The sequence below is a fragment of the Haemaphysalis longicornis genome, unplaced genomic scaffold, assembly GCF_048455015.1.
Source record: "Haemaphysalis longicornis isolate Haplotype H1 unplaced genomic scaffold, Haemaphysalis longicornis Haplotype H1 scaffold_10, whole genome shotgun sequence".
NCBI lineage: Eukaryota > Metazoa > Arthropoda > Arachnida > Ixodida > Ixodidae > Haemaphysalis > Haemaphysalis longicornis.
Window position 1 is genome coordinate 113754185 of NW_027526204.1, and position 22089 is coordinate 113776273.

Genomic DNA, 22089 nt, shown 5'->3' on the forward strand with positions numbered 1-22089 from the left:
GGCGTGATAGCTTGCACTGACGTCACTGTATTCCCCTGTTGGTGCGTTGGTTGCACAGTGGAAATCTGCAGCTCTTGGTTCGAGAAGCGCTGATGAAGCTGAGAGCTATCGATAAAAAAAACGCGGTGGCGTCGTTATGGGCAAGCAACATGTTTTACGAGACGTTCCAAGACGCGAGCTAAAGGTAAACACCCAACGTCTGGCGTTGGCGTTCAGCATATAAAACCGCCCTTTCACGAGGCCTTCCACAGTGCGAGCTTAAACTCGGCACAAGTTGCTAGCGAGGAGTGTCGCCCCGCCAGTAAACAGCAGATGAAAGTAGGGGAAGAACAACCACGGAAATTCACCGTCGTCGTCAGCTTCATCATTACACGGTGGCATAAATGAGAAGCAGCGCATCGGGTTGCCAGTCGAAAGCAAAACGCTCCTCCAGCAGCAAGATGCCAGCGCTGTTCGACAAAATGTGCGAGGCGAAACGAGGCGTCACACGCGTTCGACTGGGCATTATTAACAACAATGGGACATTATTAACAACATCGACTGTGGATTAAGAACCCACGACCTGCACGGTGGGGCTATCTGCTCACTTGTAAATGGGAAGCACGAGGACATAGTCCTACCAAACCTGAGCAAAAAGTTTCAAAACGGGAGCCTCATAAAACCATGTGGTTGACACAAACCATGCAGTCAATTTGACGCAAGTCACGTAAACTCACTGCGAATGTTTAAATGAGCGGTTCCGCTCACGAAACGACTCCAGAGCATGACATGCATATATGGAAACTGCTTAAGACCGGAAAACAGCGACTTCGGTGCGCGCAGTGCATGCATTGTGAGCAGCCCCCACCGGTTCCCCTAAAACAATTTGAATGAAGCACGCGGAACGAAGCAGCTACGCGTTCCCAGGCCGCGCATTTGTAAACAAAAATAACTGCTCCAATCAACAGGTGCCGTAGAAACAGAGCAACTGTGGCCCAGCTTCCCACCGGGACCTAACCCCCTCGTTTTTCCCTTTTCACCGCGACCCCGAGTGACCGCCGAAAAACGCTAACAGCACCAAACAAGGACCGGCAAAGGAGGGAGGTGCAGTTTTCGTTGCCTGATTTTACCATCCTTGAGAGTTAAGCAGCACAGCGCCACCGCTAAATGTCTGAAACTCGTACATGTGCGTCCAGACTTGAGTTTGTGATAGAACTTGTTCGCACTGCTGTACTCACGAGTGCATGTACTCATGAGTGCAAGCATGAGTTCTGTACTCACGAGTAGTGGACTTACCCCTGCACTCAATCGTCATCCTACTCACTTTTTTAATCTGGGTGTGTACTCACTCATCATCTTACTCACTCGTGAGTTTGAGTACAAATGAGTACAAAAGAGTGTACTGACGAGTGAGTGCACCGACCTATGCTCCCGACAAAATGTCGCTTTGCTGGCGTGCTGCTGAAACCAAGCTATGGTGGCTAGAAGGGCCACTCTTCTGGCCACCATAGTCAAGCGCAGCGCTACATTGTTGTCAACAATCCGCACACAGAGAACGTCTAACTCACCGTAAAGAAAAGCGACACGGCCCTGCGTTTCCCCCTGCCCATCGGGAGGACGAAACTGTCTTTCAAGATCCTAACCCCTATTGTAAACAATAGTTGGCAGACAGGACGGCCAACAGTCCGATGTCGACGGGCGCAGAGCCGAGCCAAACCGTTAAAAAAATCCTCAGCCGGGCCGGAGCCCCGCCATCCGGGGTGGGCACGAGCCCCACTGCCCCCCCGTAGTTGGCGCTTCTGCTGATATCATTGTATTTGTATTGAATTGCTCTAGCAGGTGATGTTTGTACAACCCTAGTTTAGATCACAAAATTGCACTATCCAGTTACGGCCCTGCAGTTTTTTCTTTGAGAGACCGCTCTCTCCCTTGCGGTGTCTTTCCTTATCATGCAGTTGATCTATCATAATAAGACTGGTATAATTGTATTCGTGTTGAATTGCTCTAGCAGGTGATGCTATTTGTACTACCCTAGTTTTGTTCTCAAAATTGCGATATCCAGCTACGGCCTGGAGTTTCTGGTTTTGAGAGATCCCTCTCCCCCTTATGGTGTCTTTTTTATCTTGCATTTGAGCTCTGATAACAGTGGTATTATTGTATTCGTATTGAATTGCTCTAGCAGGTGATGCTATTTGTACAACCCTATTGTTGATCACAAAACTGCAATATCCAGCTACGGCCCTGGGGTGTGCTGTCCCTGTAGCAGACTATTTATTTGGGCTTCTTCGAATAAATGATTGATTGATGAGTTTTTTGTTTTGCGAGATCACTCTCCCCCTTACGGGGTTTTTTTATATTGCAGTTGAGCTATGATGCTAAGACTGGTATCATTGTATTTGTATTATATTGCTGTAGCAGGTGATGCTATTTGTATAACCCTAAATTTGATCACCAAATTGCAATATCCAGCTACTTCCCTGCAGTTTTTTGTTTTGAGAGATCCCTCTCCCCCTTACCGGTCTTTTTCATCTTGCAGTTGACCTATTATGATAAGTCTGGTATCATTGTATTTGTATTTAACTGCTCTAGCAGTTGATGCTATTTGTACAATCCTAGCTTTGATTAAAAATCGCACTTCACCTACGTAATTGCTTTAGTTCTGAAAAGCATACGGAATAATGTCAGTTTTGTTGGCTGCTGTGCCTTAGCATTACAGGTAGCAGAAAAGAATTCAGTAGGTGATGTGTGGGCTTGTATGTAGTGTTCAGAGGCACTGGAACAAACTGAGAAATAGTAAACCTGGTTTCTGAAGTTTGTTATTAGGAAATCTACTTTTTCCCAACTGTTTTCAGAGATTATGGTTGGCGTTACGCTGAATTTTTTACACCTATTTTTGTGGTACAGACACATACGTAGTGTGCGTTTCTTCATGAAGGACTGAGCTACACAGTGATGCCACTTTTGGTATTGTAGCTGTGCTGTAGAAAACGTTACCATGATCGGAATCGTCAAATGCATTTTTCTCAGTTTCTTTTTTGGGAGACTGTGCTCCGCCTTGCGGGGTTTTTTATGCTGCTCTTGAGCTAGGATGACAATACTGGTATCACTGTATTCGTTTTGAATTGATGTAGCAGGTTATGCTATATTTATTACTCGGTCACTGTTCACCTATAAACAAAATTGAGTAATGTTGAAATAATTTTATAGAAATTGTTGCAATAAAATGTTCACTTCTTCATACTTTGCAAAAGCTTTTGAAATTAACAAAAATAGCATAGCCTGGCAGAGCAGACGTTTGGCATTATGTCCATATAATTCATCTTTGAGTTGGATAAAGCGAAATTGCTCTAAACCCCCGTAAGAAATTCCTCAATAAATCATTTCAAAGCACTCTATCTCTTACACAACTTCTGCTACGTTAAAACGAATTACATATTTGAAATCAACATAAAAACTGCTCAAGACTGTTTTTTTAGTGCCAGCTTGATGAAAATAGGCAATGTCCATAAACCCATCTCCCCCCTTAACAAGCCGGATAACCTCTTATCCAGAACTATGGGACTCAAAAAGGCCGGCTGGCAGCATATGGTGATATAAACGAGCCTGCTTATTCGCACTAGCCGTTCTGATCTTACTTGAAAACGTTATAGCAGGGGTTTTGCATTCCCGTGTAACGCAGTCAGAGGGGGTTCAACGATTGATATGAGTACGCACTCTCTCATTAGGTTGGGAACTGGACGGTGTACATTTCAAGTAGTGCCTCCGTATTACGCATAAGAACTATAATGAGGTCCAGAGTGACAAACACAAATAACACGGCTGTGGTTCGCTGTAACCTGCTAACCATCAAGCTCACCGAGCCCGAGGAAGCCATCGTCTATGCCACGTTTACGCAAGGCGACAGAGTGTTCAAGGATGCTGTCGTTGTTGCCGAAGTGAGCGCTCCAGAGCCGCTGGACAACTCAACGAAGTTTCGCCTGTACGACAATGGCAGAGGTGAGGGAAATGGTTGTTTTAAGACCTTCTCCTGCAATGGACATAAATATGCTGATAGTGATGATACGCCAAAACGTATGTACAGCTGGACGATTGCACGCAAGAGGAAGCGCTATACGGAAGGAGGAAACATAAAACACAGCTGCAGCTATATGTATACTGTCTGACGCTATTGACCGAGCCCGCGCCCGGCCTGGGCTTGAGACGACGGGCCCAGGAAGGGCCCGGAATGGGCTCACTTATGAAAGCCCAGGCCCGGGCTGGGCCCGGGCTTGGTGTTACGGTCCCACGGTCGGGCTAGGCTCGGGCCTTACAATCAGGCCCGTGCAGGGCTCTACCTTTGCCCAGTGTTTCGAGGATGGTTCTGCCCGTCTTTTTTTGACAATATCTGCTATCGTTGCACTTCCATTTGTCCTTCGATGAGCGCAGCTACAGCGTTGTTGGTGCCCAGTTGCAGCAGTGTTCTCATGCTTGTTGACTCGCTCAAACCTCAGGTAGATGATTTTGCCCAGCAAAATTATGTAACTCAGATGAAGGCAAGTCCCATTGCCGCTACATGAGTAAACATTCTTTGTTCTTGTTCTTGCTGTGTATCTGACTCTTTACTGATACTATTTCTGCGCTCTTTGTGAGTTTTCTCTCTCTAAATTTGTGTATATTAATTTGTTACGATGGCATTCAGATATTTGTGCGGTGACGTGAGGGTTCATTTACAAGGCCTGGGTGAAGGCTGTTGCTGAGTGTGATGTCTGAGCCCCGAATCAGCCAAAATCACCTCGTTCTTATACTCCTCGCCCCGGTCTTCCAACCAGGGGATTTGATTACAATTGAGCCGCTGCCACCTAGTCAGCGCAGCATTCAATCAGTTAGGAAATGTGACTGTGTTAGGACAGGAGGGGGGGGCACGTTGAGGAAATACAGAAATATAGGTCGGTGGTCTACATTGCCAAAGAAGGCATAGCTGTATGGTTAGGCTCTTTTTTTACAACGGTTAGTAAAGTTAATATTTTTAACTTTACATGAGGTAAAAAGTAGGGAAGAAAAATGCGCCCAGAGTGGGGACCGAACCCAGGCCTTTCAGTTTGATCTCGAACGCTTTTACCAACTCGGCCGAATCGGTAACGCATTCGAGATCAAATGGAAAGACGTGGGTTCCGACCCAACTCTGGACGCGTTTTCTCCATTTATTTCCATCTCACGTAAATTTAAAAATAAACTTCACTAACTCCAGTGAACAAAAAGCTGAACCATACCCCTATACCTGATTTAACGTTGTAGACTGCGGCTCGTTGAATTAGGACAGAAATAAGGGTTGGCGGTCAAGAAAACCTCTAAAAGCAAAGGGGAGAATGTGGTAGGTGATTGCAATAGATAAAGAATTTGGAAAGACAGATAGAAAGTGGATAAAAAATGGCAGCATCTCCACTCTGTAAATGATGGCGAGGGTGTGGAGTACGGGGACTCGAAATACATTCATGATTATGATGTTTGTTTGTTTTCTGGCGCAAGGGCAACGAAGGCTAAAGAGCGCGAACACAATGGTTGTGTTGTTTCGGGTGTAAGATTTTAAGTAAAATAGAATTGTGGTAGGTTACTGCAGCGTGTATAGAGCCCCTTATTAAAAAACAAACTCTGGAGTGAGCCAGATGATTATGACGTTAGAGTAAAGAGTAAATGTTCAATCAAAGCTACCTAACTGAGGGGCTTTATCATATGTGGTATGAGATGCCTTTTAAAAATCCAATGTCTCCAAGGTAAGCTAACAGACGTTTACTAGGAATGACGGAATTATCACCTAAAAACAATGATGGATGAAGTGGAATCATTTGAGTGTACTCTTCCCGGAAATTCTTCTTTCTCGCACTGTGAAGTGCGCACATTCAACGAGAGCATGCATCACTGACAGGCGATGTCCAAGACTTTTGCATCGTGGCGGTGGGGAAGATGGGAATGAGTGGCATATGTATGACCCATACGTAGTCTGCACATGTACACTGCACATGTTTTTTGTGTAGTAGCTGCTGCATGTTTTCTGCACGTTTTTTGTGTAGTAGCTGCCAATTTGGGGTTTTATAGTGTGGACTTTGTTTTCTGTCTGTGTGTCCCCGTGTTGCTGCCAGCATTTTCGTAGTGCCTTAAGGATGAGTGGTTTTATGTCAAGATAGGACTGCTGAGGGACGTCGATTTCACAGCGGAGTGCTGCTGCGGTGGCGCTCTGGTAAGCGAGCTCATTCCCAGGAATACCGCAGTGTCCAGGCACCCAGCACACTATTATGGTCTGTTTTAAAGCACACGCTGGCATTATTTCTTTAATGACCTTGTTCAGTATCGCATTTCTACTTTTTTTGCCTGAGCGTAACGCTGTTAAAACACGTCTGTGAATATAATGGATTGTTGTGTTTTCGTTTGTGTTATGTGTTCCAGAGTTATTAAAATCATGTGCCTCTGCCGTAAATATACTTGTGTTTCTGTTTAGCGTTCTTGTGCTGAAAAAGTGGGGACCACGTGCCGCAGATGCCACTGCAGTGGAAGACTTTGAGGCATCCATATAAAAAGCAGTGTATGGGTACTTCTATTGTAAGTGCAGAAAGTGTTGCAAAATGAGTTCCTTGGGTTCGTGTCTTTTGTCAATTTCCTTAAAAGACACATCACAGATGACAGGGAGCAGACTCCAAGGTGCAATAAACTCGGTGATGTTTGTTTTGTAGGTGTTGGTCACGGTGACACCGAGGTCCTCTGCGTCTGCTCTCACTCGGAAAGAAAAAGGCAGAGGGAGTGATTGACGGCTCAAAAACAACCTTTCAGACGATGTGTTTTGAATAATAGCGTTGAACGTATGATTCCTCATCGACGTCGCTCTATCGCAGTACAAAAGCGCCATGTATATGCATTGGTGCTCTAAGCACCACTGGTCAATTTCAGCATACACGCTTTCTATAGGGCTTGTCCGGAAAGCTCCAGATGCAAGGCGGAGCCCTAAATGCAACACTGGGTCGAGCATTTTGAGAGCTGCTTTCGAGGCAGAACCTTACCACACTGCCATAGTCTATGCGCGATCGCACTAAACTATTGAAAAGACGGAGCAAGCATGTCTTATCTGCACCATGTGATTGGTTCAACAGTGTTTTAATATTGTTCATAGTTTTAGTGCACTTAATTTTTAGTTTATTGTGGGGGATAAATGTGAGCCTTTTGTCCAGCAGAAAGCCCAGAAACTTGTGTTCAATTTTGACGGGTATCACTACAATATTAATACGTACTTCAGGGTCAGGTCAGACTCCACGCTTTCGAGAAAGCAGTCTGAGCCAGCGCAGCGGTGGCTCAGAGGTACAGCACTCGCGTCGTATGCGGAAGGTACTGGGTTCGAATCCTGGTGCCGCCGGGCACCCACAGGTTTCTTTAATCGGTACAGGCATCCCTGGTCGAGTGCGGACCCTTGAAAGGGGAATCCACGTCTGGAAAGCTGCCTTTACCCAATGGAGGGGCCCCTGACCCTTGTCCATCTAGCGGGGCCCCCGGCCAGCGTGCGACGTTGTGCCATTGCCGGGGGTGAAAGAGTCTGGCGGCATGTCCTGCCACAGGCGGTTGCGAGTTGAGCGTCCATCGTGGCTGTGGAAGGCACCATGTGAATTCGTGTTCCTTGGTGGCGCCGGGCACCTACCGGTAAAATAGGTACAAGCGACTCCCCGGCCTGGCACTCGGCCCTAGTGTGGGACTACAGCGCTGGGGAAGTCCACCCGGCTTGCACGGGAAATCGCCCCTATGGAAAGGGGCGGCTGCAAAAACGCAGGAACTTTTTTTTTTGTTCGGGTTGATGTGATCAATTTTGATGGGAATCACTACATTATAAATACGTACTGTGGGATGCCACATAATATGTGCACTGTTTACCTTTTTCTTTTCGCAGTGTGCGGGGCTGCCTTAGTGTGTATGTTTTATTTGTACTGATTATGATTTTCTTTTGTCATTAGTGCTTCACCAGTTCGCTATTAGCTTGCTCCCTGTGATGTGGGTAAGCGTGGAGAGTTTGGTTTGGTGCTAAGTATCGTTTTTTTTCTCATCTACAAATTGGTTTCTACAAAAAACAATATTTTTGGGCTATCGCTCCTTTTCATTTATTTTTTATTGGCTGTTAACCTGCCATAGCTCGGCTGGAGCGGGTTTCGTTCCCCGAATTTTTTTTTTGTTTTTTTGTTATTATGGGGAACACGGAATTAATAAAGGAATAAAGGGTCAGGCCAGCGTCCACGCTTCCGAGAAAACAGTAGACATGTGCTCTTTTGAGGATTAATCATAAAACCATTTTCATCGGCCCATTTTTTAAGTTTATTAGCAGTAAGTTGTATCTGCCGCCTGCAGATTGAGGGATTACAAGACTTATAGCTGACTTGAATATCATCAACGTACACTGAGTAGAAAATTGCGGGGGGCAGTGACTTTTGGAGTGAGTTCATTTTGACAATGAGAAGTGTATAACTCAGTACTCCACTCTGCGGGACCCCGTTTTCTTGAATGTGTATTCTAGAAAGTGATGCTCCGACCCATACGCGAAAAGTTCGCTCAGACAGGTAGCTTTCTATAGTATTGAGCATATTTCCAGATACACCGTAAGCTTTGAGGTCACGGAGGATGCCATAGCGCCATGCAGTATCGTACGCCTTCTCCCAAGTCGAAGAAAATAGACATACAGCGGTGCCAGTGGACAAAAGCATATTTAACGTACGATTCCAATGCCACAAGCTGGTTGGTTGTAGATCTTCCTGGACGGAAACCTGCCTGGCAGCTATCTAGAATACCGTGGTATTCTAAAAAGTACACGAGCTTTCTATTGACCATCTTCTCGAACAGTTTACCTGAACAACTGGTAAGTGCTATTGGCCGATAGCTAAAAGGAGAAGAGGCATCTTTCCTTTGTTTAAGCAGTGGCACCACAATTGCCTCTTTCCAAGTCCGTGGAAGATGTCTTGCACTCCATATCTTGTTAAACAAATAAAGGAGTGTTTCGAGGGTGTCTGCGTGAAGGTGTTGAATTATGGTCTATGTGATTTGGTCTGCACCTGGTGCTGATGTCTTCGAAGTCGCCAAGGCAACTTTAAATCGTGGATAGAAAATGGAGTCTTGTGACGATTTCTTGGTGTCCCTAATGGATTTGCGCTCAGCAGATGTTTTGTACCTCATACATTTGTCTGTGTAATGTGAAGAGCTTGATATAAGTTCAAAGTGTTTAGCTAGTGTGTTTGCCTGGTCTTCTAATGTGTTACCAGTGGTGCTAACCAGGGGTAAGGTTGTTTTGTGCCCTTTGAACTTTCTTATTCGGTTCCACACTTTGCTTGTGTCGGTGTAAGAGTTAATGGAACCCAGAAAAGCTCTCCAGCTGTTGCTTTTGGCTTCTTGGCGAATACGTCTTCCAACTGCCTTGGTACGCTTGAGCGCAATGAGATTCTGTGCCATTGGGTACCTTCGGAGGTTACCCCAGGCCTTGTTTTGTGCTTTGCGTGCGGTTCGACATTCCTCATTCCACCAAGGCCTTCTGGGATTTTGAGGAGTACCGGAGATTTCAAGGATTGAACTCTTGGCAGCCTCTATAATGTGGGCCGCAACAATTCTACAAGCTTCAACGATCTGTAAGTGTTTTGTAAATATGTATGACAGCTGTGACTTTTGCCTAAAAGCCACCCAGTCTGCATGGGTTTCTTTAAACCTTTTAAGGTAAATGGAACTGTCAGAGAGTGTATCTAGACAAAAGAGTGACAGGGAGGTGGTCACTTCCATTAGGTTTGGAGTCCACATTCCACTCGAACGAAATAAAGAGAATGGGTGAACCTATTGCTAAATCGATGTGCGAGTAGGTTTTATGGGCTGTGCTGTAGGCACCAGATGACAGTAAGAATCTTTCAATTAAACGGCCCCGGCCATCTTCGCGTTCAAATCCTCACAGTTTACTGTCGGCATTAAAGTCGCCCACGAGTAGGAATGGGTCCGGTAGGTGGTTAATTAGGGACTCAAATTCTGGACTACAAAGTCGAAAGTCAGGAGGAATATATATTGAAGCTATTGTTATTAACCTGTCGGCGATTATTACAAGTACAGCAACCACTTCGAGGGTTGTGGTCAAAGGAACAAATTGACAGGTAATAGACTGTTGTATTACTATTGGTGGTGAGCGCGACCACGGGCGGCGCTGCGAAGTGCGCCGCCGTGAATTCGGCTTAGGGATTCTCGCATTTGTCGTCTGCTTCACTCGGGCTCGCTCTCCCTGTTGTTTCTTTGCCCTCGGTTGACGTCTGATGTTTGTCCGCACCAGTGTTTGCGTGTGCGTAAGTTTTTATTATAATATTAGACTTAAAATTGCATGCACTAGTTCAAAGCGCGAGTTAAAGTATATTTTTGGATACCGCTACGGAAGAAACATTGCCGGCGTCGCCCTATTCCTTGCGGAGCGGGAAAAGTTGGAGCTAGGCGTCAGCTTCTGTATTAAGCAATCTTTCGAACAAAGGGAACAGTCAGCTGCTAGTAACCGACAACAGCGAACATACAAGACCAAAATAAATTCCAGGCCTTGGGGGCTGTTCGCTTTCGCAGAAGGGCAATTACCGATTCCAGGTAATCATATGTAAAGTAAAACAGTTTTTGCAACCTTGCACAACGCTCGAAAGTGTTGTATCGTATCACTTTGCGCTGTCATGGCATGAAAGTATGCCGACATGCACTATGGGTTGCAAAAACTGTAGACTGAATTCCAAATAACCCACTGTGTGTATAGGCGGGTGTTGGTTTTATACCAGGTTTCTAACCAGTATGGTGGTTTATTGAGCAAAACGAGTCACGTCTACGGTAAAGATACAGTAGCACTATGGTTGTTCAGACCTGTAGGGATATTTTGGTACATTCCCAGTAAAATCGGTCTGATTGGTGGTCCGGGTCCTCAGTCCACGGCAAAAGTGTAAGAGTAATTTTTGGGTAGAGCAGGATTGTTTCTTTACGCCTGGAAGTGTCGGTAAACAATAAAGAGTAGCTTGGAAATGTTCATCGGTTTAGATTTTTCTAGCCAGTATACCACGCCTTCAACACCGTTATCATGTCATAATTGCTCGGGTTGAGAACCAGTTCATTATGATAACGATGGTTACGATACACATTCCGAGCACAGAAGCCGCCTTAGAGTACTCTGGACAACGTTGTCTGGGGCGCTATCGCGGTGGCGTAGCACAAGCTTTCTCATTGTATTTCCATGTGAATAAACAATGCACGCTGCGGATATGCAGCTTCTTGCACGCAGCCATAGCAAAAGCCAATTTGTGAAGAAGAGAATCTATGCCATATAGCTCGAATAAAATATCCACACGATCTTTGTGAGTCTCCCAAACATCCCTAAACCTAATAATACGACGCTTGTGACTGTGCAGAGAAATTAATGGGTTGGACACAAAAAAAATAAAAGATTGCTGATACAAGTCAACAACAACAAAACAAATGTAGAAGACAGCCGCTTTATTTCCTGGGGTGCAATGCTCGTGTATAGGAGCCCGCTGCTTGGTAGCTAGACTGTTGAGTCTTCATAAAAGCATCTCAAAAATACCATACGGAAAGAAGCCTACGCATTTTGAATACTTATCGAGGAGCTCTGAGCGCTGAACCTCGCGAATAAGCCAGAAAGGACGATTTAGACTCGATATTCTGGCCGATGCTCTGAAGAAAGTTCTCTCTCTCTCTCGTGTGTTGTAAACCTCTGCGGATACAGCTTGATATTATTCAGAGGTGTCAGAAGCTGGCAAAAATGACTGAATTACCAAAAATACGCTTTTTAATGCACTAAAGCACCAAAGCGGGCGATTTCTAGCACAGGTACTGCTGCCCCTCACAAGCGGAGTGTAGCAGACGACAGCGGCGCGAGTCCCTAAGCTGACGTGAGAGCCAGGGGGCGCCACTCAAACATCTCACCGCTAATGAGAACAGCCTTCCTAATCTCTCCTAAAGACAGAATAGCGCTTCAGGAAGTTTGTTTGGTTTGGTGTGTTTCCTGAAGACATAAGATGGTTCATTGGTTTTTATGAAGAATTTCGTATATGTCATCCAAGCTTTTCATTAAGCCCCTGCAGTTCCACTGTGTAATGCATTGTACTACCATAAGTGTTTAAAGAGAGAGGGCAGCGTGTATCTGTGTGTTGCAGACGGGTGGTGTTATCTATGTTACTGAGCCTGCGTTAGGGCCAATTATGCGCGGAGCTGGTTTTTTCCCGCGGCCGATGTTGCCACGCTGCTCGTTTGGCTGAACAGCTGACCGAGCTGGCGTGGGTGCTACATGCATCTCTTCATCCGACGGCAAAGTGTAAATGCAGGATCTCCCTCCTTTGGCCATGGACATTGGGGAGCGCCACTCGTGTTTGCCGCGCGGGCCAATGGCGGCTGAAGTGGTGTTGTGCCCGTAGACGTGGATGCAAGGCTCCCCACCTCGCTGCCCACTGTGCCCAAGGGCGACAGCGCAGCAGGAGCGGAAAGCAAGCCGTCTGCACCTACGGTGTTCGCAGTGGAATCCACAGGCTGTGGCACAACATTTTGGGCAGCAGAAGCCAGCCCAGGGGGGGGGGGGGGGGGTGGGACCAGGTCAGCGTTGCTGCACTCGGTAGCCACCAAAACCTGACGCCGCCCCACCCCCCGGTGACCAGCGTCAGCGTAACTTCCTTAGGGAAGCATCGAATGTCTTTTCCGATATTCTCGGTAAGACAGGTTGTGGGTCACTTTGAGGTTTATTTCTTTCTCATTTTTGAGTTTTTGAAAGATCGGGAGTACGCGGCGTGGTGTCCTTCACAGTTAACACAGTGAAATTGCGTTGCATTACAATCACCTGTCTGGTGGTCGTGCTTCGAGCATTTTTCACATGTGTTTTGCCCTCGACAGTTGTTGATACTGTGCTCGTACCTTTGACATTTGAAGCAACGTCGCGGATTTGGGATGTACGCCCTTATCTGACAGTGGAGAAACCCGGCTTTGAGAGATTCGGGGAGCGTACTACGATCAAAAGTCAAGATGATACGTTTGGTTTTGATCTCAGTTCAGTCGCGCCTCATTGTGATACATCTAACATGGGTCACTCCTTGCTCACGCAAGCCCTCAAGAATATCTGCCTCAGTTTTATTTGTGAGTTCAGTTTCCGAGAGCACACCTTGGCAGCTGTTGAGGGTTCGGTGAGGTGTTACAGTCATCTGTAAGTCACCCATGCTTGTCTGTTTTAGAAGGTTAGCAAATTGTTCCTTAGTTCTGACCTCAATAAGCATGTCCCCAAATGCAAGTTTCTTTGCGTCATAGTTCTTTCCAACTATACCTTCAATGAACTTGGCGATCAGGAACACAGATTTCTAAGTTATTGGGGTGGCTTTGTCAGCAGTCTGCATGACTAGGAAGCGAGGAAAGTTGTCAGGGGTGTTGAAAACGAGGTTTTGTAGGGGTTTAAAGATTGCTTCGGTGCGGGCCCTTTTCGGGGCCCGATCATTTGGAAGAAAGGGTTTAGATAATACCACGCGCCATAGTATAAAGCAGGGGATGGGGGTACTTTCTTCTTTGACTTTTCCCTGATGGTCAAAGAGGTCCCAGAGATGCCAGCCTGATAGACAGACAGGGAGCCCATCGGCCGGAGCTTGACCAGGGTTCCGACGGCCACCGTTCACCGCTTCTAACCCTTCATCTTTCAACTTCTCGCCACGGTAGGTAGCATCTTAAATATGGGGGGCTCGGGGTACGCCGTGTCACCATTCACCGTCACCAAGATTACTCAAGGTGCCCCGCGCGTGGGAAATGACATCCATGTTGCTCCACGAGTAACATGCGATATGCGCCCTGATCGTCATTTGTTTGAGCCTTGAGTTGCACCTTGATTGTTCCCTAAATAAAACTGCAACTCACGCCTCAAATCGAATTTCTCTTGATTTCTGCTTGATGGTGGTGTGCGCATGGACGGACGCGGACAGACGTTGGGAGGTCCTTAGGTACTCCACACCGTTACAGGCGAGAGAGTAAGCCGCTTGACTCTTGGGTACTAACTCTCGGTCGTAGCCCAATGGGTAAGACGACTGACACAGGCTGGAATCCTGCCGCTTCCTGTGTGATTTTTGCGATTGTACATGCTATGCGCCAGGACGCGGACGGACATTGTGCGGTCCTAAGGTGCTCCACACCTAAAAATGCCCGCCTGGTGGGATCCGAACCCACGACCTCTGGAATATGCGTCTAGTGCGATGACCACTACGCTACCGGTGGGGATATTTTCCCTCCACTTTCTGGGGTATTTATGTTCAGGTATTTTTGTTTCCTGCACTTAGGGGTGGTAGCTAGCGCCACTCCTAGTCGAGGTGAAGGGGGCCTTCTTTTTAACCCCCGAGCCGGGACTCGAGTGTCTACGACATGTCGAGAGTGGTCGACGGGTTTATATATATTTGAAAGTAAAGACAGACACATAAGAAATGAAAGTAAAGACAGACACATAAGAAAAACATTAAAAATAAGTTTACTGATGTTTCAGGAAGAGGACTTCCTTTTTTCAGGTACTCTAAAGAAAGTCCTCTTCCTGAAACGTCAGTAAACTTATATTTTAAATGTTTTTTTTTTTTCGTCTCGGTCTTTACTTAGCCTATTTTCTCGCGCTATTTTTGTGTTTTTTTTGTTTCCAGAACAGGTGGATCGTACTTCAGCTGTTGGCCATTTCAGGCTACCATTGTTTTGTATCTGCCTTAAACTTGAAACGGCTGCCGCTATTTGAGAACCAGCTCTCCACTACGCAGTGTTGCTTCCTTGGCGTAAACTTTCACACAACGAGTTTGCATCGTGTTAAACGAAGGATTTTTATTGAACAGGTCTGGGGAGCAGCTTGAATGCTCCCTCCGGGGATCGTGACGAGGACGTTCAAGAGCCAGTGCCGGTACACTCCTTGGTGAAGCAATGTGGATTCTTCAGTGTGACAACGGACATTTTTTACTGGCAGTTGCCTCCAGCGTATGTCTCCGACCTCAGAGTGACTGCTACTGTACCGAAGCCGAACGGCACACTACTGGTGCAACTCACGTGGACTTGGCCCGGAGCCCATATGCACATCGGCAATGGTGAGCTTTCAATCCGCTAGCTGGACCGAGTGTGTTCTACTATGAAAGTGTAATCAGTGATCACTGGCACGATCATTGCAAAAGCTGGGAGCAGTACAAATAACCATCCGTAATTTTTTTCCGAGCGAAAACCTCTCCTCAAACCTCACATCTCAAAACTTGCTCTCAAATCTCACACGAATATCGCATATTTTGGTCTATTTTGTTTGATACCAAGGACAACCAGAGTACGTACCTGTATATACAATAAATAGATAAGGAAATATGTTCGCCTATGGGAAAATGCCGGACAATTTAAACTGGCAAGCTGATCTTGGAACGACGGCGCCAGCTGGGTTATGCAGAACAAAACTCGCGATGCCAAAGCCAAATTTCGCAGATCTCGCCTTTTTTGTCCCTAGCTTACGATGGCACAAATAGTTGTGTAACCGCTGATATGTCACAATGAAACATTCCAACGGTTCATCGTTGCAAAGAAAGATGTGCAGCAATTCAGAGAATTGTCTACTAATGTGTAGCACCCTAATGCTGCTAGTCTAGCTTACAGCTGGCCAGTGACTGCTGTGAAGACGCGATCGGTCTCAATCAGCGCACACGCAATGCAGCAGAGGCCGTTGGAGCCTTAGACCGAGGGTGCCACCCCTTCTGACCCTGTCAGGAGCTGTAGCACGTGGCACAAGACCCCGGAGGATTGCCGCCGAACCACTAAAAAAATATGTTCCCTTCTCTCGGGTGCCAGTTCTTTACAGCCAAATTTCACGGTTTTTGTAAATTCTGTATTACTGATTGTCTCCATTTACGCCATTACTATAACGATTACAGGTGTTATTCCGCCAAATCTGCATTTTTGTGTAGATGAAGGGCGCTACACGGTTCGCCAGTTTCAGTATTTTTACTTTTCTTTGTTTTTGTTTATCAATATTCTCTTCAAATAATTATCTTCCCCGAAATTTGCATTTTCTTGAAAATACAGCGCGTACATGGTTCTCCATTTTCGAGATTTTTAATATATTTTTTTATTTTCTCGTTTTTTTTAATTCTGTTCGACCAATTATGTCTGTTTACGCTGTTATATTGATTCAAAGAGGAATTTCTGCAAAACCGGCATTATCGTGGAAATGCAGGGCGTTACACGGTTTGCCATTTTTTGTTTTTGTTTTTTGGTTTTCCGAAATTCTGTTCCACCAAATAACTCCATTTACGTTAATATAACTATTACAGATGAAACTTCTTCGAAATCTGCTTTATTCTGGAACTGCATAGCGTTACACGGTCCGCCATTTCCGCTATTTTTTATATTTTTCCTATTCTTGGTATTTAAAATTTTTGTTTGACCAATTATCTTTTTTTACGCTATCATAACGAATAAAGGTGAACTTCCGTGATATCTAAATTTTTCTGGAAATGCATGGCATTGCACGGTTAACCATTGCATTCTATTTTTTATTTTTTGCATTGTTTTTTTTTTTTTTGCTTAGACGACAGCGTGAATTGCTGGGAAAATTGTCCTTGTTAGGGCCAAGAAATACTGCGTAGTGAGAGCATCTGAACTCGTTCACCACCTAGTTCTTAGCACAGTAAAATTTAAACAACAGCCAGTGTAATTGAAAATTGTAAATGGCACATTAGTTAAATGTTTTTCATACGATTCGAAAGCAGATGAAACAAATACAACGTTTATTGGCAACGATGAACTGTAGGAATATTCTATACGACGGGCATCAGCTATTATGCTTCTATTATAGATTTGGGAACAAAAAATGTCTGACATTGCGCCCTATTCGGTTCCGGTGTTGTCCCTTTTGTTCTGCATATTCCAGTTGGCGCTGTCCTTCCAAGAAATACAGCTTCTGCCAAGGAGAGAGACAAGATGTGTGTTTTTGTCTTTTCAGTCTTGAATCTTGTCCTTTTGCATCCTCTCCTTCCAAGGCAAATGGCAAGATGTGGGAGAACAGGCAGGGCAAAACCTCGTGGTTATAGCCGGAGGAGCCAATGATGTTCTGCAGGGAAGAGGCGCTGGAGTGCGGAAGCAACTAAAAAAGTGGGTGAAAGAGCTTCGGGCGCTGCGCCCAAATGTGCAGGTCGTCGTGAGCACGGTACCCAAGATCATTGGGAGTGGGGAGCACGAGGAAAGGGAAGTTCTGGCATTAAACCGAGACATACGGAAGCTGAGCAAGGCACTGAGTTTCGCTGTCGTAGATATTGTCACGAAGACAAGGACGAAGCAGTTGTCTTGAATGAGAAATACGTTTATTGGAGCGAACTTGTGCTCCCCTAACAACTCAAAAGAATACAGAGGCGGCGAAGCAGCGCTCAACAAAGTGACTTGCACAGGCGAGTGTCGTCGAATCGAATGCCCCGGCGTCCGCACTGCAGGCTTTTTATCTTTCGGCGCGCGTGGTTCTCGAAACGTCGATTCGCATCGAGAACATAGTAGATCCAAGAAGATTATTCTGGGTTGTTCACGTTAGATCGGAATGCTCTCCCTATCACAACAGATAACACATGCCGCACAGAAACAATGAATGGAACACGCGCTTCCCTTGGCGCAGAGATACCGCAGACCGGCGCAGCCGGGCGGTAAAAGCAAAACACAAATAAACAAACCCAATGTATGGTTCGCGCCATTACCCCCCCTCTAAGAGTGCATCGACCCGATGCTAACATAAGCGACAGTCCGAACAAATGAAAAAAGTTCCTCATCGTCCGTAGAAAGGTTTTAGGCGAACCACGTGGACGACTTTAGGCCGCCTGCGTTGTCGTGATGTGCCGGAGTCACCAGCAGGGATCACTTCGTAGGTAAGTTGGCCAACACGTCGTAGAATCTGGTAGGGTCCAAAATAGCGTCGCAGGAGCTTCTCACTGAGTCCGCGTCGTCGGATGGGAGTCCAAACCCACACACGATCCCCTGGTTGTTACTCGGCGCCTCGGCGTCGGAGGTTGTAGCGGCCCGCGTCCACCAGCTGCTGGTCCGTTATACGAACTCGAGCAAGCTGGCGGGCCTCCTCCGCACGTTGAAGATATCCGTGGACGTCGGAGTTGAGGTCGTCGTCTTCTACGTGCGGAAGCATGGCGTCGAGCATCGTAGTCGGCCTTCTACCGTAGACAAGCTCGAACGGCGTCAGCTGCGTCGTGCGGACCGTCCCATCTGGTCATAACTTTCTTCAGTTTAGACGCAAATGATCCGCTCATTACCGAATAGTCAGCTCCCGTGTCTACGAGGGCGACTACGTCAAAGCCGTCGATGGACAACTTGACGTCAGATGCAGTCTTCCTCGAGTTCCGGGTACGTCGGGGCGTCGTATCTCTGCTTGTACGTGTTGACGGTCGGGCACTGTGCATCGTCGTTGTCGTCGTCTTCTCAACGGACGTCTCGGTCAGGTCGGGTACGCGTCGCGCCGTGTAGCTGTCGTCGTGTTCAGGAGTCTCGTCAGGGCTGGGTCGGGTCGTCGGGATGAGGGCATGTCGTGAATCACTGTCTTCGGTGCGTCCTTACGTCGTTGGAGGGTTTCCAGTATTTCGCCGTAGAGCAACTTCACCTCCAGAAGTTGCTGCTTTTAGTTTCCCCCGCGTGGGCTGGGGGACCTTCCACGTGCGAAATCAGCATTGCTACGGCGGTTAGGCGACTGGTATGGGTAGGGCGATGGCGATCGGTGTGAGCGGGCTGGCCCTCGGTTGGTGTTGGACAGGTATTCGTCGATCTCAGTAGGGCGCTGGCCCGGTCGGGGGCGTGGGGCGTCGACGGAGAAACCACGCAGTCCGAGTCTCCTGTACGGGCAGCGACGATAGATGTGATCGGCCTCCCCGCAATGGTAGCACAGCGGACGATGATCTGGCGTTCGCCAAACGTGAGTCTTCCTCGGCGTCTGGGTTTGGGCTGTGTACGGCGGTACGGTCGACGGCGGTGAGAGTGGAGACGGCGGCGAGAGTGGACGGCGGTACAGTGGAGCTTCTTGTAGACGGGTTGGAGCAGGGCGGGGTCGACGAATAGCCGCAGAATAGGCCATCGCCTGTGGCTCGCGGGGTGCCTCGGATGGCATAGAAGTGCCCAAAGCGTGTTGAACCTCTTCGCGGATGACGTCAGTCAGGGAAGCCACTTGAGGTTGCGGCGTCGTCGGAAAACGCTTCCGAAGCTCCTCCCTGACCACTGCTCGGATGGTCTCACGCAGTGTGTCGGAGCTTGTAGCCCCGGCACCGATCGTCTCGGAAACCATCACGTTGACCGGGCGATCGTACTGCCTCGTTCGAGCTTCCAGCGTCTTCTCCATCGCGGCCGCCTCAGACGCGAATTCGGCCACCGTCTTGGGAGGATTGCGGACAAGGCAAGCAAAAAGCTCCTGCTTTACCCCTCGCATGAGAAACCTTAGTTTCTTCTCTTCTGTCATCTCCGGATCCGCACGTCGAAACAACCTCTTCATCTCCTCAACAAAGATCACTACCCCTTCGTTGGGGTGCTGCGTTCGAGTTTCGAGTAAAAGCGCTGCGCGTTCTTTTCTGACCACGGTAGTGAAGGTCTTAGTGAACTCGCTTTTGAACTGAGCCCAGTTTGTCAAGGAGCTCTCGTGGTTCTCGAACCAAGTGCGAGCCGAATCTTCCAAGTAAAAGAAAACGTGCCGGAACGTTTCTGCGTCGTCCCACCTGTTGAATTTCCGGACGCGCTCCAGTTTTTCCAACCATTCTTCTGGGTCTTCTGCGGGGGCTCCTCGGAATGATGGCGGTTCCCGTGGCTGCTGCAGAACGACAGGAGGATTGGCTTGGTTGAGCATGGTGCTGGTTGCGACGTCTTTATTCTTCGTCTTCTCCGGTAGTAGACCGAACTCGGGTGGTAAATCTTGCACGCGGAGGCTGGCTCTTGTTGGACTGGCTTGGCGGCTTCCAGAAGTTGTAGTGGGCATGAAGGGTGCGTACCCAGCACCTCCACCAGATGTCACGAAGACAAGGACGAAGCAGTTGTCTTGAATGAGAAATACGTTTATTGGAGCGAACTTGTGCTCCCCTAACAACTCAAAAGAATACAGAGGCGGCGAAGCAGCGGTCAACAAAGTGACTTGCACAGGCGAGTGTCGTCGAATCGAATGCCCCGGCGTCCGCACTGCAGGCTTTTTATCTTTCGGCGCGCGTGGTTCTCGAAACGTCGATTCGCATCGAGAACATAGTAGATCCAAGAAGATTATTCTGGGTTGTTCACGTTAGATCGGAATGCTCTCCCTATCACAACAGATAACACATGCCGCACAGAAACAAAGAATGGAACACGCGCTTCCCTTGGCGCAGAGATACCGCAGACCGGCGCAGCCGGGCGGTAAAAGCAAAACACAAATAAACAAACCCAATGTATGGTTCGCGGCAATATCAATAGTGATGTCCTACGCGTGGAATGGAAAAGGGCGTTTCAGCATGGCGGAGTTCACTTCAGTGGGCGGTGAGAGCAGCCGTCGGGCGACGACAGAGGCCCGAGTGGTGGCTTTTTTAGGGGGGCCGCAGTACTTTGCGAAGGTCTTGTCGCCACCCCCCAAGATTAATAACACACTATTTTTTGTCGCCACCCCCCAAGATTAATAACACACTATTTTTTGCCCCACCTTTTAAATGCGGAGCATTTCTTAGGCTCGCGATGTCACTCGTCGATGTTATCGGCGCCGTCCACACGCTCACTGCGCATGCGCGTCGCGTCGAGGCGCAGGTGCGCGTCTGTCCCCCGTACCCTCCTCGCTCTCAACAACAGGTGCGGCGGTGCGGGAGGAGCGCGTGTACCCCGTGCGCTCCGTCGCTCTCAACAACAGCTGCGGCGGAGCGGAGGGAGCGCGTCTGTGCGCGCATGCGTCGTAGCGACCCGTGCGCAGCGTCGCGCTCAACAGTAACGGCGGCAGGGCGTGTACACGTGATAACGGCGTGTTGGGTGCGTGGACAGTTCGCGCGCTTGTGTACGGAAGTGTGCGCATGCGCGTCTCTCCCTGTACTCCTCTCCCTCGAACGCGGGCGGTGTGTATATGAGCGGCGGAGCGCGCCTTCGGAATTCAGTCAAGGGCGTTATTGCTTGGCTTTCGCTTGACTTGACGCTTTGCTTGACGGCACCAAGCAATAAAGACAGACTTTAACTTTAGACTCCTTGCCTTCGCTTCTCCTTTATTCAATAAACAAGAATATTAACGACGAAATAACAATTAAGCATTCCCAAACCATACCCAATTACTCAACATTCACGCGATACCCCCACCACTCTGCGACGCATTTACTCCAGTTCCCCCCGTGGGAAGATGCGGGCGGGTTTTTTTTTTGAAATTAGTTTTGTTTATCAATCCATTAGGCAGGCCAATACACAAGACACCATTGCCCTGCGAACGAGATATAACAGGTTAAGCACAATTGAATCTTAATGTTTTGCTTTTATTATGGTGAACATAAAGGCAAAATATTAAGCAAGCAGGGGTGAGACAGCTGCGAATATCGCGCAGTTTTGATACAAATTGGTTTCCCTGCACGATGCTGCTCCGAAAGCTTTAAACTTGTGAAAATTTGGCTAAACGGCTCCAAAACAGTCTGAGAGCCAAGGATTTTAACCCTCCCGTCAGTTCCACTGGGGAAAAAATGGTTACTGACGGCATAATTTAGTAACAGCCCTATGGTGATGCTGTTTGTAAAGGCTTAATTGATTGATAATTCAATAAAAAACCCGCATAAAATTGTCACCGGATAGTTTTTTCACGAGCCACAATGACAGGTTGCACATGTCATATTCTGTGAGTTTTTAAAGATTTCCCATCGAAAACCACTGCAAGTCCTGTATGTATATATGTATATATATATATATATATATATATATATATATATATATATATATATATATATATATATATATATATATATATATATATATATATATATATATATATATATATATACCCGCCGCAGTGGCTAAGGCGTTGCGCTACTGAGCCGTGGTTTCGACTCCCGGCTGCGTCAGCCGTTCTTCTGGTGGAGGCGAAAAGCAAAAACGCCCGTGTGTACGAGATTTCGGCGC

General features: G+C 47.3%; 1 protein-coding gene across 1 annotated transcript in view; it reads left to right on the forward strand.

Moving 5' to 3' along the window:
• The first annotated feature begins 3764 nt into the window (after positions 1-3764).
• LOC144160039 (uncharacterized) overlaps positions 3765-22089 on the forward strand; it is a 34260-nt gene continuing 15935 nt past the window's right edge. Inside the window, exons 1-2 of the mRNA XM_077691659.1 lie at positions 3765-3975; positions 14823-15068. Of these exons, the coding sequence (XP_077547785.1) occupies positions 3765-3975; positions 14823-15068 (457 nt within the window). The remainder of the gene's footprint in view (positions 3976-14822; positions 15069-22089) is intronic.